Here is a 12,483-nt window from a genome sequence, read left to right as displayed (position 1 = left end):
TCCAGACGTAGGGCTCATTCCTTCTATGAATGCCACAGTATGCTAAGGTAAGCACTAGGCTAGAATCGACCTTATGGAGAATTACAGGTTCTACAATATCAGCTGCTAGTGGATGGATACACTAATACCATCTTCTCCTCCCTTCATCAAAAGATATGCAGAGTTGAAAACAACCCAAGTGTCCATCAATAGATGAATGGATAAAAAACTTGATATAATAAAATATTATTCAGTCAAAAAATGACATTTTGACACATGCTATGTAACATGGATGAACCTTGAAGACATTATGCCAAGTGAAATAAGCCAATTACAAAAGATCAAATGTTGTATGATTCCAAATATGGGAGGTATTTAGTGTAGTTAAATTTACAGAGACAGGAATAGAATGGTGGTTGCCAGGGGCTCAGGAGAGGGGAAAATATGGAATTATTGTTTAACTAGAGGCCCGATGCACGAAATTTGTGCAAGGGGCTTAGCCCTCACAGCCACAGTGGCTTGCCTTGGCCCTCAGAGTCCCGGCTTCATCCGGAAGGTCATTCAGCTGTCTGGTCTAATTAGCATATTACGCTTTTATTATTATAGATGAGTATAGAGTTTCAGTCTGAGAAGATAAAGGGAGTTCTGGAGATGGATGGTGGTGATGGCTGTACAACAGTGTGAATGTACTTAATGCCACTGAATTGTACACTTAATGGTAAACTTTGTTATGTATATTTTAAAAAAGGCTTGCTAAAGGTTTTTTACTTTTCTTATTAAGGTGTGGATTTTTATGGCAGGGGGACAATAGGGACCTGAGTTATTGAAAGGGTTTTATAAGGCCAATAGGTTAACATAAAATTCCAAAAACAGAAAAGGCATGACAGCGAAAATGCTCCCTATTCTGACAACCTTTAATGTTTGTTGATTTATTTATCATGAAACATTAAAAAATACAGCTCAAGACCAGAGTGCTTATGCTGAGAATCATTTGAGGACCGACAGCTAGGACAATCTGAATTGAGTGACTATTCATTTGATAATTTAGAAAAATGGTGGCCTACAAATCACATTACAGTCAAACCTTGAATGTCTCCCATCTCGAACAATGTGGTTATCAGCCAAGTTATTCACAGAACAAATGTCTGACACCTCTTTCAAGCTAATACCTCAGCATGACAAAAAGCATCTCTCATGCAACAAAGGACAGAATGCTTTTGTTGCTGGCAAAATTAACCATTAGCACAGTTTTAAAACATAAAGAGGCCATCAAGAGTGCTAAGGTTGCTAAGGGTGTGAAAGAAACAATGATTACAGACAATTAAAGAGGTAGAAAAACTGTTGATTTAGATAAACGAAAAGCAGTTAGCCAGTGACAGCCATTTTGAAGGCAGTTATTATGTGAATAAGCAAAGATGCTATGTGCGGGCCTGAAAGCACCCCTGGACCCAATGCTGAAAGTGATTCGCCTGCCTGGCTGGTGTTGCTCAGTGGTTGAACATCGACCCATAACCAGGAAGTCATGGTTTGGTTCCCAGTCAGGGCACAGGCTTGGGTTCTGGGCTCAATCTTCAATAGGGGGCATTCTCTATTATTGATGTTTTCTATCTCTCTCTCCCTCTCCCTTTCTCTCTGTGAAATCAATAAAAACATATATAAAAAAAAACAACCAAAAAACTTTGTGATTCAAAACACTAAGAAAAGAGACAAATCATAGACCAGGAGAAAATATTTAAAAATCATATATCTGATAAAGGACTTGTATCCAGAATTATGTAAAGATCTGTTACAACCCAATGAGATGGTAATAATAACCCAATTAAAGAAAGATTTGAATAGACTTCTTACCAAAAAGATATATGAATGTCTAATGAGCACATGAAATGATGTTCAGAATCATCAGTCATTAGGGAAATGCAAATTAAAACACAATGAGACACCACCACACACCTATTAAAAAGACAGCAATGGCCCTGGCCAGGTAGCTCAGTTGATCAGAGCATCATCCTGATATGCCAAGGTTTCAGGTTTGATCCCTGGTCAGGGTACATACAAGAATCAACCAATTAATGCATCCATAAGTGGAACAACAAATTGATGTTTCTCTTTCTCTCTAAAAATCAATTAATAGCCGAACCGGTTTGGCTCAGTGGATAGAGCATCGGCCTGCGGACTCAAGGGTCCCAGGTTCAATTCCGGTCAAGGGCATGTACCTTGGTTGTGGGCACATCCTCACTGGGGGTGTGCAGGAGGCAGCTGATCGATGTTTCTCTCTCATCGATGTTTCTAACTCTCTATCCCTCTCCCTTCTTCTCTGTAAAAAAATCAATAAAATATATTTTTAAAAAAATCAATAAAAAAATTAAGAAAAATCTTAAAAATAAAGATAGTAACAACTTTTTGTGAGCATGTGGAGAAACTGGAACTCTCACACACTGCTGTGGAAATGTAACATGGTACAGCTACTTTGAACAACAGTTTGACAATTTCTTAAAAAAAATTTAAATATAATTTTACCATACAACCCAGCCATTCCACTCCTAGGAATCTTCTTAAGAGAAATAAAAACACAGGTTTACATAACGACTTGTATGCAAATGTTCAAAAAGATATTACTTATAATAACCCCAAACTGGAAACAATTCAAATGTTCATAAACTGGTGAATGGATAAATAAAATGCAGTATATACATACAATAGAATACTACTTACTATACAGCAACAAAAAAGTAACAAACTATTAATATCAGCAACATGAATAAACCTCAAAAATGTAAGTAAAAGAAGCCAGACACAAAAGACTACATTATTATATGAAAACATTTATATGAAATGTCCAGAAAAGTCAAATCTATAAAGATAAAAAAAAGATTTATGGTTGTCAGTGGCTAGAGTGGAAATAGGGATTGACTGTAAACTGGTATGAGAGATATTTTTGAAGTGATGGGAATGTTCTAAAACTGGGTTGCAGTGACAATTGCATAAATCTGTAAATTTACTAAACATCATTGAACTGTACACTTAAAACGGGTTAATTTTTTGGTATATAAATTGTACATCAATAAAGCATTTTAGGAAATAAAAAGCAGTTGCAATAGATGAGAAGATGGGGTAAGGAAAATTTGGCTTCACCTGGAGTCAGCTATAAAAGCAGATATTTAGTGCTGATAGGCCATGGATGAGTATAAACACAGTGTAATGGATGGATTCCCTCGCCTTGTCTTTTCATTGGTCATAGCAAATTCATCTGCCAGGAATTAATTAATCCATCACCTGAGTTAAGTGCTTACATTGATCTGATGACCACATGTGGCTCAACCCTTAAACATCTGCCAGAGTAAGTGAATAGGAGAGCCCATGTGAATATTATCCACAGATAGCATGAAATTAATAATTTGTTTTATTATAATCCTATATAACACAAGCCTAATATGCTAAGTGTCCAGTCATCTGGTCGTCCATTCAACCAATCAAAGCATAATATGCTAATGATATGCTTAGGCCACTCAACCGCTCGCTATGACATGCACTGACCACCAGGGGGCAGATGCTCTGATCGGTAGCTCAGCTTGCTGCTGGGGTCTTGCCGATTGGGACTGAGTGAGGCAGGCTGGACACACCCTGGAGCCTTCCGTGGTCCCTCCCTGGCTGGCCAACCTCCTGTGTCCCTCCCCGATCCCGATTGTGCACCAGTGGGGTCCCTTGGCCTGGCCTGTGCCCTCTTGTAATCCAGGACCTCTCCGGGGATGTTGGAGAGCTGGTTTTGGCCTGATCCCGCTCAATGCAGGAGCTGCCCCGTGGTGGTCAGTGTGCTCCCACAGGGGGAGCACTGCTCAGCCAGAAGCCGGGCTCATGGCTGGTTTGGTTCCCAGTCAGGGCACAGGCCTGGGTTTCTAAAAGAGAGTAGGTCTTTTTTAAAAACATGTTTTTATTGATTTTTAAAAAAAGAGAGATAAGAAGGGAGGAGAGAGAGAAACATTGATTGGTTTTGCACACACCCTATGGGGGATCGAGCCCAAAACCTGGGTATATGCCCTGACTAGGAATCGAACTGGTGACCCTTTAGTGCATGGGACAATGCTCAACCAACTAAGTCACACTGGCCAGGACAATTTGCTAAATTATTAAAGTTTGCAGCTTCTGTACTCTTGAGCATAGAAAAACCAACACTATTAATTAAATTTGTAAAGTCTCAGAAACTGTCTTTTAATGAGGGGAATACAACAATTTAGAGGACAAAAAGGAAATTTTGGAGCTGTCAGATTTGGCCTAGAAGAATTCACAGGAAAAAGAATATTGAGGGGAATAGGGAAAATCTAGTAGAGGATAGGGATTCATTTTTAAAAGAAAGCTCAAACAAAACATGTTCTCCCATTAAAAATAGAAAAAGAAAAGAAAAGAAAAGAAAACTCTGTTAAATAAGAAACATGGTGGTTACTCAAGGGTATGAACAGTAAATTTCCCAGGCATCAGCCCCTCACCCAGGCTGGCCAAACCTCCATGGGGTGAGGGTCCTCCGAGGGGTCCCACACTGCAAGAGGGCATAGGCTGGGCTGAGGGACCCCCCCCGAGTGCACAAATTTTTGTGCACCAGGCCTCTAGTATCTGTACAATAATGAATGACCTTGCAGTGCTTCACAGCCATTTTTCTTTTACTGTGTTTCTAGCAGCCTTCGTAGCTCATTTTGCCTTTGAAAATATAGACACAGAGAAAGAGATGACCCGCCCAGAGTCAGCTGGAAACCAACACTTCCTCTTCCAGATCTGTGGCAGCTCTATTTCTCCATACTCTTTCTCTAAAGCGGTGGTTCTCAACCTTCTGGCTCTTTAAATACAGTTCCTCATGTTGTGACCCCACTGGGGTGCCTGGCCAGTCTGGGTGAGGGGCTGAGGGCCGTTTGCAGGCTGGCCAAGCCCCCTGGTGATGTAAGCTCCTAGCCTCTCTTTTTTTCTTTTTACTCTGGGATTTATTTACCTTCTATAATTGAAACTTTGTTGCCTTTAGTGGAGGCCTGCGGAAAGCTTGGCTTCCTCCATCGCCAGGGCAACCCACTCCTGCTCAGAGCCGGCTCCTGCTCACTCCAGCTCCATGGCCATGGCTGGCTGAAAGCAGGTATCTGGGGTTTGTTTAGCTTCTATAATTGAAACTTTGTTGCTTTCAGTGGAGCTCAGAGCTGGCTGCGGCAGGCGGGGAAGGTTGGCTTCCTCCAACACTGGAGCAAGCAAGCCTCCTCCTTGCTCCAGTTCCGTGGCTGCCGGCCACCATCTTGGTTGGGTTAATTTACATATAGTCACTCTGATTGGCTGGTGGGTGTGGCTTAAGGCGTAGCGAAGGTATGGTCAATTTGCATGTTTGTCTTTTATCAGTGTAGATTTATTTAATACACCACTAGGACGTTCAATCTTTTAGGTCTGGTTTGATATTTTGTACAGAACCTCCCCTCTTCCTCCCCCCACACAAAAATTAACATAAGCCAAATGAAAACTCACATTTTCATGGTAACAATTTATCTAAAGTGAAACAAAAAAGTAATTAGAAAAGATGGTGATTCCCCTCTAATGGGAAATGGTCCCAGAGAGATGGACTGGTAACTACAGGACCAAAGGTCCTTCATTCACTCTCATTTTACTTAATTACTATGTTCTCAACTATTTAACCAACATGAAAGGACATTCAATCTCATTCTTGCTAGAGCAGGCTGGAATTCTGGGCCAGAAGTAATTTAGCACCCCCAATTTTTTTTTTAAATATACTTTATTGTTTTTTTACAGAGAGGAAGGGAGAGGGATAGAGAGTCAGAAACATCGATGAGCGAGAAACATCGATCAGCTACCTCCTGCACACCCCCTACTGGGGATATGCCCACAACCAAGGTACATGCCCTTGACCGGAATCGAACCTGGGACCCTTGAGTCTGCAGGCCGACGCTCTATCCACTGAGCCAAACCGGTTAGGGCAGCACCCCAAATTTTTACCATCTGACAAAAATGTATCCTCTCAATTCAGAGCTCTTTTGAAAGGTCTTCAAGTCCTAAATTAACTTATCCTGCCAAAGCTAAATTCTCTATTCCTTCAAGGGAGATGTCTCCAGCACCCAATTTATTGCTCTTAAGTATAAATTTATAAATTTACAATAAAACATGAATTAGCTTATCCTGATAGATAATTATAAGACCAAGTCAATGTCTGAACAAACTTAAAAATAAGTCTGGTTAAAAGAAAGGAGTGTTTCCTAATGCAAACACTATGCTTCCAGGACCAGCACTAAAAATCCACCTAAACATTTGCAATCGATTTTCTGAAATTATAATTTCCATCAGATCTGAGCTGGAATATGTACTGTCATCTGTCACTTTCCATTAATGATGAGTCTTTCCCTCCAGCCGAGGGAACACCTGCTCTAGGGACACGCTGGAATGAATTCAGAGAGGCTGACACTTTCTCTCAGAGCCCAGCTGCCCTCGGTTGCAGGTCACAGCCTGGTCAGAGGTCCTTTCAGCTTCCTGCCATCCAAGACAAGGAGGAAGAAGCCTGGGTGATGAGAAGTGCTTTCTACCAACTTGGGGCAATGCTATTCATACAAGATTTCCTGCACAAAAACCAATAACTAAGAAATCAGACAAGTATAGTACTAGCCATCCTATTTCTTATGTTCAGTTATTCAACCTTTAAAGCCACAGTGCCCTTATAATGCACATCTAGGACAAGCTTCTAAGTTCATGAGGCCAATGAGGTTAAACAATTTATCTAATGGCCATGGAAACCTCTGAGGCAGGGCCTGAATTCAAGTCTTCTAGCTAAATGTCTCCCATACTGCATTATCTTGGCAATATCTCATGGGACATTTTAGTGCCAGGTCAGTTTCCTGGTCATGGCCAAATTGGTAACCACTGTCCAGTGAAATGAGCATTGGGCTGAGAATGAGAAGACATGGGTTTGCTGGCATTGCTCTGCGTGTGTGTCTCAGATCTTTAAGGGGTCTGACCTCTTAACTAATTTCTGCTTCAATGTGTCCTTCCCACTCCCTGGCAAATCCCCAGATGCTGACTCAGTTCTACCATCTGCCTCTTCTTGCTCTCGGCATAGCCAGAGTTGAAAGGCATTAGAGTGGGGTTGATAAGTGCCACTAGAAATCCATGGTCTGTAGTCTCAATCATCTCTTCCTGAATTCTCTAATAATCTTAGTATCAGTCTTTTTGCTTCTATGCTTGCTTCCTTTCAAACTATTTTTCATAAAGCAGTCAGAATCAACTCTTTAAATATACATACAACCATACCACTTCACAGCTCACAAACCTTTAATAGCTTCCCATTGCACTGTGAATAAAATCCAAACTCATTCCATGCCTGTAAGATCCGGCATGTTCTGGCTCTCTTCCCCCTCTCTGACCGCATTGCAGTCCATTGCTAGTAGGTTCCAAGCACAACAGTCCTCTTCAGCTCCTTACACATGCCAGATTTGCCTTTCCTTCCTTTATGGAATGAATGTTTGTATCCCCCCAAACTTACACATTGAAGCCCTATCCCTCAGTGTGGTTTTATTAGGAGATGGGCCCCTAAGTAAATAATTAAGGTTAAATAAGGTCCTAGGGGCGGAGCCCTGGTCTGAAATGATTAATGTTCTCATAAGACACATCAGAGAGCTAGTGTGAGCACTCCCCTGCTCCTTGCCTCTCTGTGCAAACACCAGGGAAAGGCCATGTGAGGACACAGCAGGAAGAAGTGTCTACAGGCCAGGAAAGAGAGCCCTCATTAGAAACCCAATTTTCCAGCATCTTGATCCTGGACTTCTAGCCTCCAGACTGTGAGAAAAGTTAATTCCTGTTGTTTAAGCCACCTCATCTGTGGTATTTTGTTATAGCAGCCCAAGCAGACTTATGTACTGCCTGAGAGTTTTTAACATACGCTATTTCCTTTTAGGAGCTTCCACTCCCCTCTTTTTCCTTTCTTTCTTCTCTTTCTCTACGTCCTTACTTCTCATTCTAATATGTCCTCTAACAGACCACTCTAATGAAATAGCTCTCCCAAAGGTCACCAATTATTACTATTTTACCAAAACCAATGGATTTTTAAAAATATGTTTTTATTTGTTTAGAGAGAAGGGGAGGGAGAAAGAGATAGAAACAGTGATCAGCTGCCTCCTACATGATCCCTGATGGGAGTACACAACCCAGGCAAGTACCCTGACTGGGAATTGAACTGGTGACCTCTTGGTGCATGGGTTGATGCTCAACCACTGAGCCACACTGGCCGGGCCCAATGGATGTGTATCATCTTATATTACTGGGCCATCTCCAACACATGTAACACTGTAGACCCCTCAATTCCTGAATCCTCTACTTTCTTGGCTTTGATTTCATTACTTTCTCCAGGTATTTCTGTAAATATTTCCTCAAGGTTTCCTTCCTGAGCTGCTTAAATGTTAGTGTTCCACTGGATTTTGTTCTTGGCCCACAGTTCTTTTCTATATTATACTTGCCTTGGATAATCTCATCTGTTCTCCTTGCTTTAATTCTTATTGTGTGTTGATGATTCCCAAATCTATCTCATCCTCTAAAACAGATTTCAATATCCAACTGCCTGCTAACCCACTCTACTTGGATGTCTATAGCAGCTGTTCTCAAACTTCTGGCCCTTTAAATACAGTTCCTCATGTTGTGACCCCCAACCATAAAATTATTTTTGTTGCTACTTCATAACTGTAATGTTGCTACTGTTATGCATCATAATGTAAATATCTGATATGCAGGATGGTCTTAGGCGACCCCTGTGAAAGGGTCGTTCGACCCCCAAAGGGGTCGCAACCCACAGGTTGAGAACCACTGGTCTATAGGTATCTTACACTCAAGATAGCTACAACTGAACTCTATCTTCCCTATAAACCAGCCTCTCTTTTTAAATTCTGTCTCAGTTCATGGTGTCACCCTTTGTCCAAATAAGAAACCTAGTGTCATTCTGGGCTCTCCCCTTCTTATCCACTGCTCATTTTTTCAGGTACCAGAGACGAATTAGTCGTAACCTTTGGTCCATGACACCGTATGTTCCATGGTTTGGATCTTTTTCTTCCTCTAGGCAAAGATACCTACCTTTCCCTCTTTGAAGTGCTTCTTGAGTTGCTTCTGCATAGCAGTCAGCTTCTTGGACTGCACCCCACTGTAGGCCAGCAGCATGCCACCGAATTGCCTCTCGGTAATTCTCCCATCCACAGGGTCATGGCGTTCAAACTGAGAGGGAAACAGAAAGAGTGTTCTTGGGTCAAATAGAAAGTACTTTGATATGGAATGTGGGATGATAAACTGTGTTGGATGGCAGAAAATAGTTGATGGCCAGGATTGTATTTCTGAACTACAATTCTCACCGAGATTTAAAAAAATTAATCAGAAAGACAAGATCTGGGTTCTTCTCCAACTCTGCCACTGAACATTTATGTAATCAGGACAGTAACCCAGCTACTCTTGGCCTCAATTTCCTCATAGATAAAGCACAGCTGCTGTGACATCTCATATACCTTACAGGTCAGGAGCATGTTTGCAGAGATCAAAACAATGTTAAAACTCGGAGAAACCAAGATGGCGGCATAGGTAAACACTGGAAATTGCTGCCTCCCACAACAAATTAAAAAATACAACTAAAAGACAAAACGAACATCATCCAGAACTACAGGAAGGCGGGCCGAGTGGAAATTCTACAACTGGAAGGAAAGAGAAAAGCACACTGAGACTCAGAGGAGCTGCAGAGGTGGAGTGCAGAGGTACGGAGGCTCGAGCACACGCGGCAAGGGCTGGCGACTAAGGACGCGGCTGTCTTTTTGAATCCGGAGGGAGCCACAAGCCCCCGACTGCTCTGAACTCCAGTTCCGGGTGAGTCTCTGGGGACCTAGACTCATATGGGGAGAAACTGGACTGTCTGGCAGCGGGCAGGACTCGGAACTTGAGGGAAGCTTTCTCTCAGAGGTACTTGCAGCAATTACCAGGACACTGAGACGCAGTCCCCCTAGGGCAGGGCTGAGGATCAGCCATAGCTGTTTGCTCCGCCCTGTTGTTCCCCTGAGACCCTGCCCCACCCAAGCTGCAGCAGAGGCTTTTGCATATGAATGCCGTGGCCCTTTGCTATCTGAAAATTGCCTAACAAACTGCAGCTTGACCAGACAGACCCAGAACATCCAAAAGAAGGCCCAAGGCCCCACAGCAGCTTGCATTGCTTCACAGCTGGGCCTCATTTGGGCTCCTCCAAACCCCAAACAAGGAAGGGGAATCTGCAGATCTCTCTGTAGCTCCTGCTGGGTAGCCTCAGGCAGAGGCTAGATTAGCACCTCCTTAGATCCAAGAGCCAGTGTACCTAGTGGTCAGAGTGGGACCATCCAGATTACAACTCCTCAGATTCATAAGGGACACACTCAGGGGGCAGACTCAGTGAGCACCAAAGCCCCACTCAAGCAAGTCTTGCCCTATAAGGGTGTCTTCAGCACAGGAGTTCTTCCACTGTAGACACAGCTGGTTCTCACAGCCAGTTGGCCTGGAGGTCAATTCCTCTCAGTGATACCCACAACAATCAAGGCTTAACTAAAACTAGACTGTGCATAAAGCCTACAAAGGGGCGCACCAAGAGTGTCCACCTCAGGTAATTGGCGAGGCTGAGCCACTGGGCCCTATAGGACACCTAGCACACAAAGCCACTCTACCAACACAGGGAAACATAAAAAATGCAGAGACAAAGAAACAGGACACAAATGACAGAAATGGAGGAAAGCAAACTACTGGATATAGAGTTCAAAACCACACTTTTAAGGATTTTCAAGAACTTTCTAGAAACCGCCGATAAATGTAGTGAGACCCTCAATAAATCTAGTGATACCCTCGAGGTTATTATAAAGGACCAACTAGAAATTAAGCATACACTGACTGAAATAAAGGATATTATGCAGAGTTCCAATAGCAGACTAGAGGATCGCAAGAATCAAGTCAAAGATTTGAAATACAAAGAAGCAAAAAACACCCAACTAGAAAAGCAAAATGAAAAAAGAATCCAAAAATACAAAGATAGCGTAAGGAGCGTCTGGGACAGCTTCAAGCATACCATCATCCGAATTATAGGGGTGCCAGAAGAAGAGAGAGAGCAAGATATTGAAAACCTATTTGAAGAAATAATGACAGAAAACTTCCTCTACCTGATGAAAGAAATAGACTTACAAGTCTGGGAAGTGCAGAGAACCCCAAACAAAAGGAATCCAAAGAGGACCACACCAAGACACATCATAATTAAAATGCCAAGAGCAAAAGACAAAGAGAGAATTTTAAAAGCAGCAAGAGAAAGACAATCAGTTACGTACAAGGGAGTACCCATACGACTCTCAGCTGATTTCTCAACAGAAACTATGCAGGCCAGAAGGGAGTGGCAAGAAATATTCAAAGTGATGAATGCCAAGAACCTACAACCAAGATTACTTTACCCAGCAAAGATATCATTCAGAATTGAAGGTTAGATAAAAAGCTTCACAGATAAGAAAAAGCTAAAGGAGTTCATCACCACCAAACCAGTATTATATGAAATGCTGAAAGGTATCCTTTAAGAAGAGGAAGAAGAAGAAAAAGGTAAAGATACAAATTATGATCAACAAATACACATCTATCAACAAGTGAATCTAAAAATCAAGTGAGTAAATAATCTGATGAACAGAATAAACTGGTGATTATAATAGAATCAGGGGCATAGAAAGGAAGTGAACTGACTATTCTTGCGGGGGGGAAAGGGGTGTGGGGGGTGCGGGAAGAGACTGGACAATAATCGTGCACCTATGGATGAGGATAGTAGGAGGGGGGGTGAGGGCGAAGGGTGGGGTGGGAACCGGGTGGAGGGGAGCTATGGGGGGAAAAAAGAGGAACAACTGTAATAATCTGAACAATAAAGATTTAATTAAAAAAAATCCTCAAAAAAACCCCAAAACAATGTTAAAACTCTATTCTAATTCATGAGTAATATTGTTGGTAATAAGTAATCTTTGGTCCATCTTTATCTTTGCTACTCAGAGAAGATTTAAAATCTAATTATTATCCCTAACCAGTTTGGCTCAGTGGACAGAGCGTTGGCCTGTGGACTCAAGGGTCCCAGGTTCGATTCCAGTCAAGGGCATGTACCTTGGTTGCGGGCACATACCCAGTGGTGAGTGTGCAGGAGGCAGCTGATTGATGTTTCTCTCTCATCGATGTTTCTAATTCTCTAACCTTCTCCTTTCCTCTCTGTAAAAAAATCAATAAAATATATTTAAAAAATCTAATTATTATATATTTGATTAATTATACATATATAAAGTCTTATCAGTTCTTCAGTCTGTATTCAGGCCTTTAAGAATTTCAAGTTTGCCCCCAAATGGTAATCAAATGCTAGGACATCAATAGAACTTGGAAAAAAAATGTACAGAGTATAGAATATCTTAATTAGACATGCTTACTTAACATAAAGCTACTGAAAATTTATTAGGTGTATTTAAATATGCAGCTGGAAAG

At 41.8% G+C, this 12,483-nt stretch overlaps 1 protein-coding gene across 3 annotated transcripts in view; it reads right to left on the bottom strand.

The window, feature by feature from the left end:
• The window catches only part of MICU1 (mitochondrial calcium uptake 1), a 168,791-nt gene that overhangs the window by 30,383 nt on the left and 125,925 nt on the right, over window positions 1–12,483 (bottom strand). For all 3 annotated transcript variants that reach the window (XM_081105258.1, XM_081105260.1, XM_081105259.1), the window contains one exon: window positions 9,067–9,204. In XM_081105258.1, the coding sequence (XP_080961384.1) occupies window positions 9,067–9,204 (138 nt within the window). The remainder of the gene's footprint in view (window positions 1–9,066; window positions 9,205–12,483) is intronic.

The sequence above is a fragment of the Myotis nattereri genome (assembly GCF_964212035.1).
Source record: "Myotis nattereri genome assembly, chromosome: 13".
Lineage (NCBI taxonomy): Eukaryota > Metazoa > Chordata > Mammalia > Chiroptera > Vespertilionidae > Myotis > Myotis nattereri.
The sequence above is the reverse complement of the archived record's forward strand: the minus strand, read 5'-3'. Positions and strand labels throughout refer to the sequence as shown.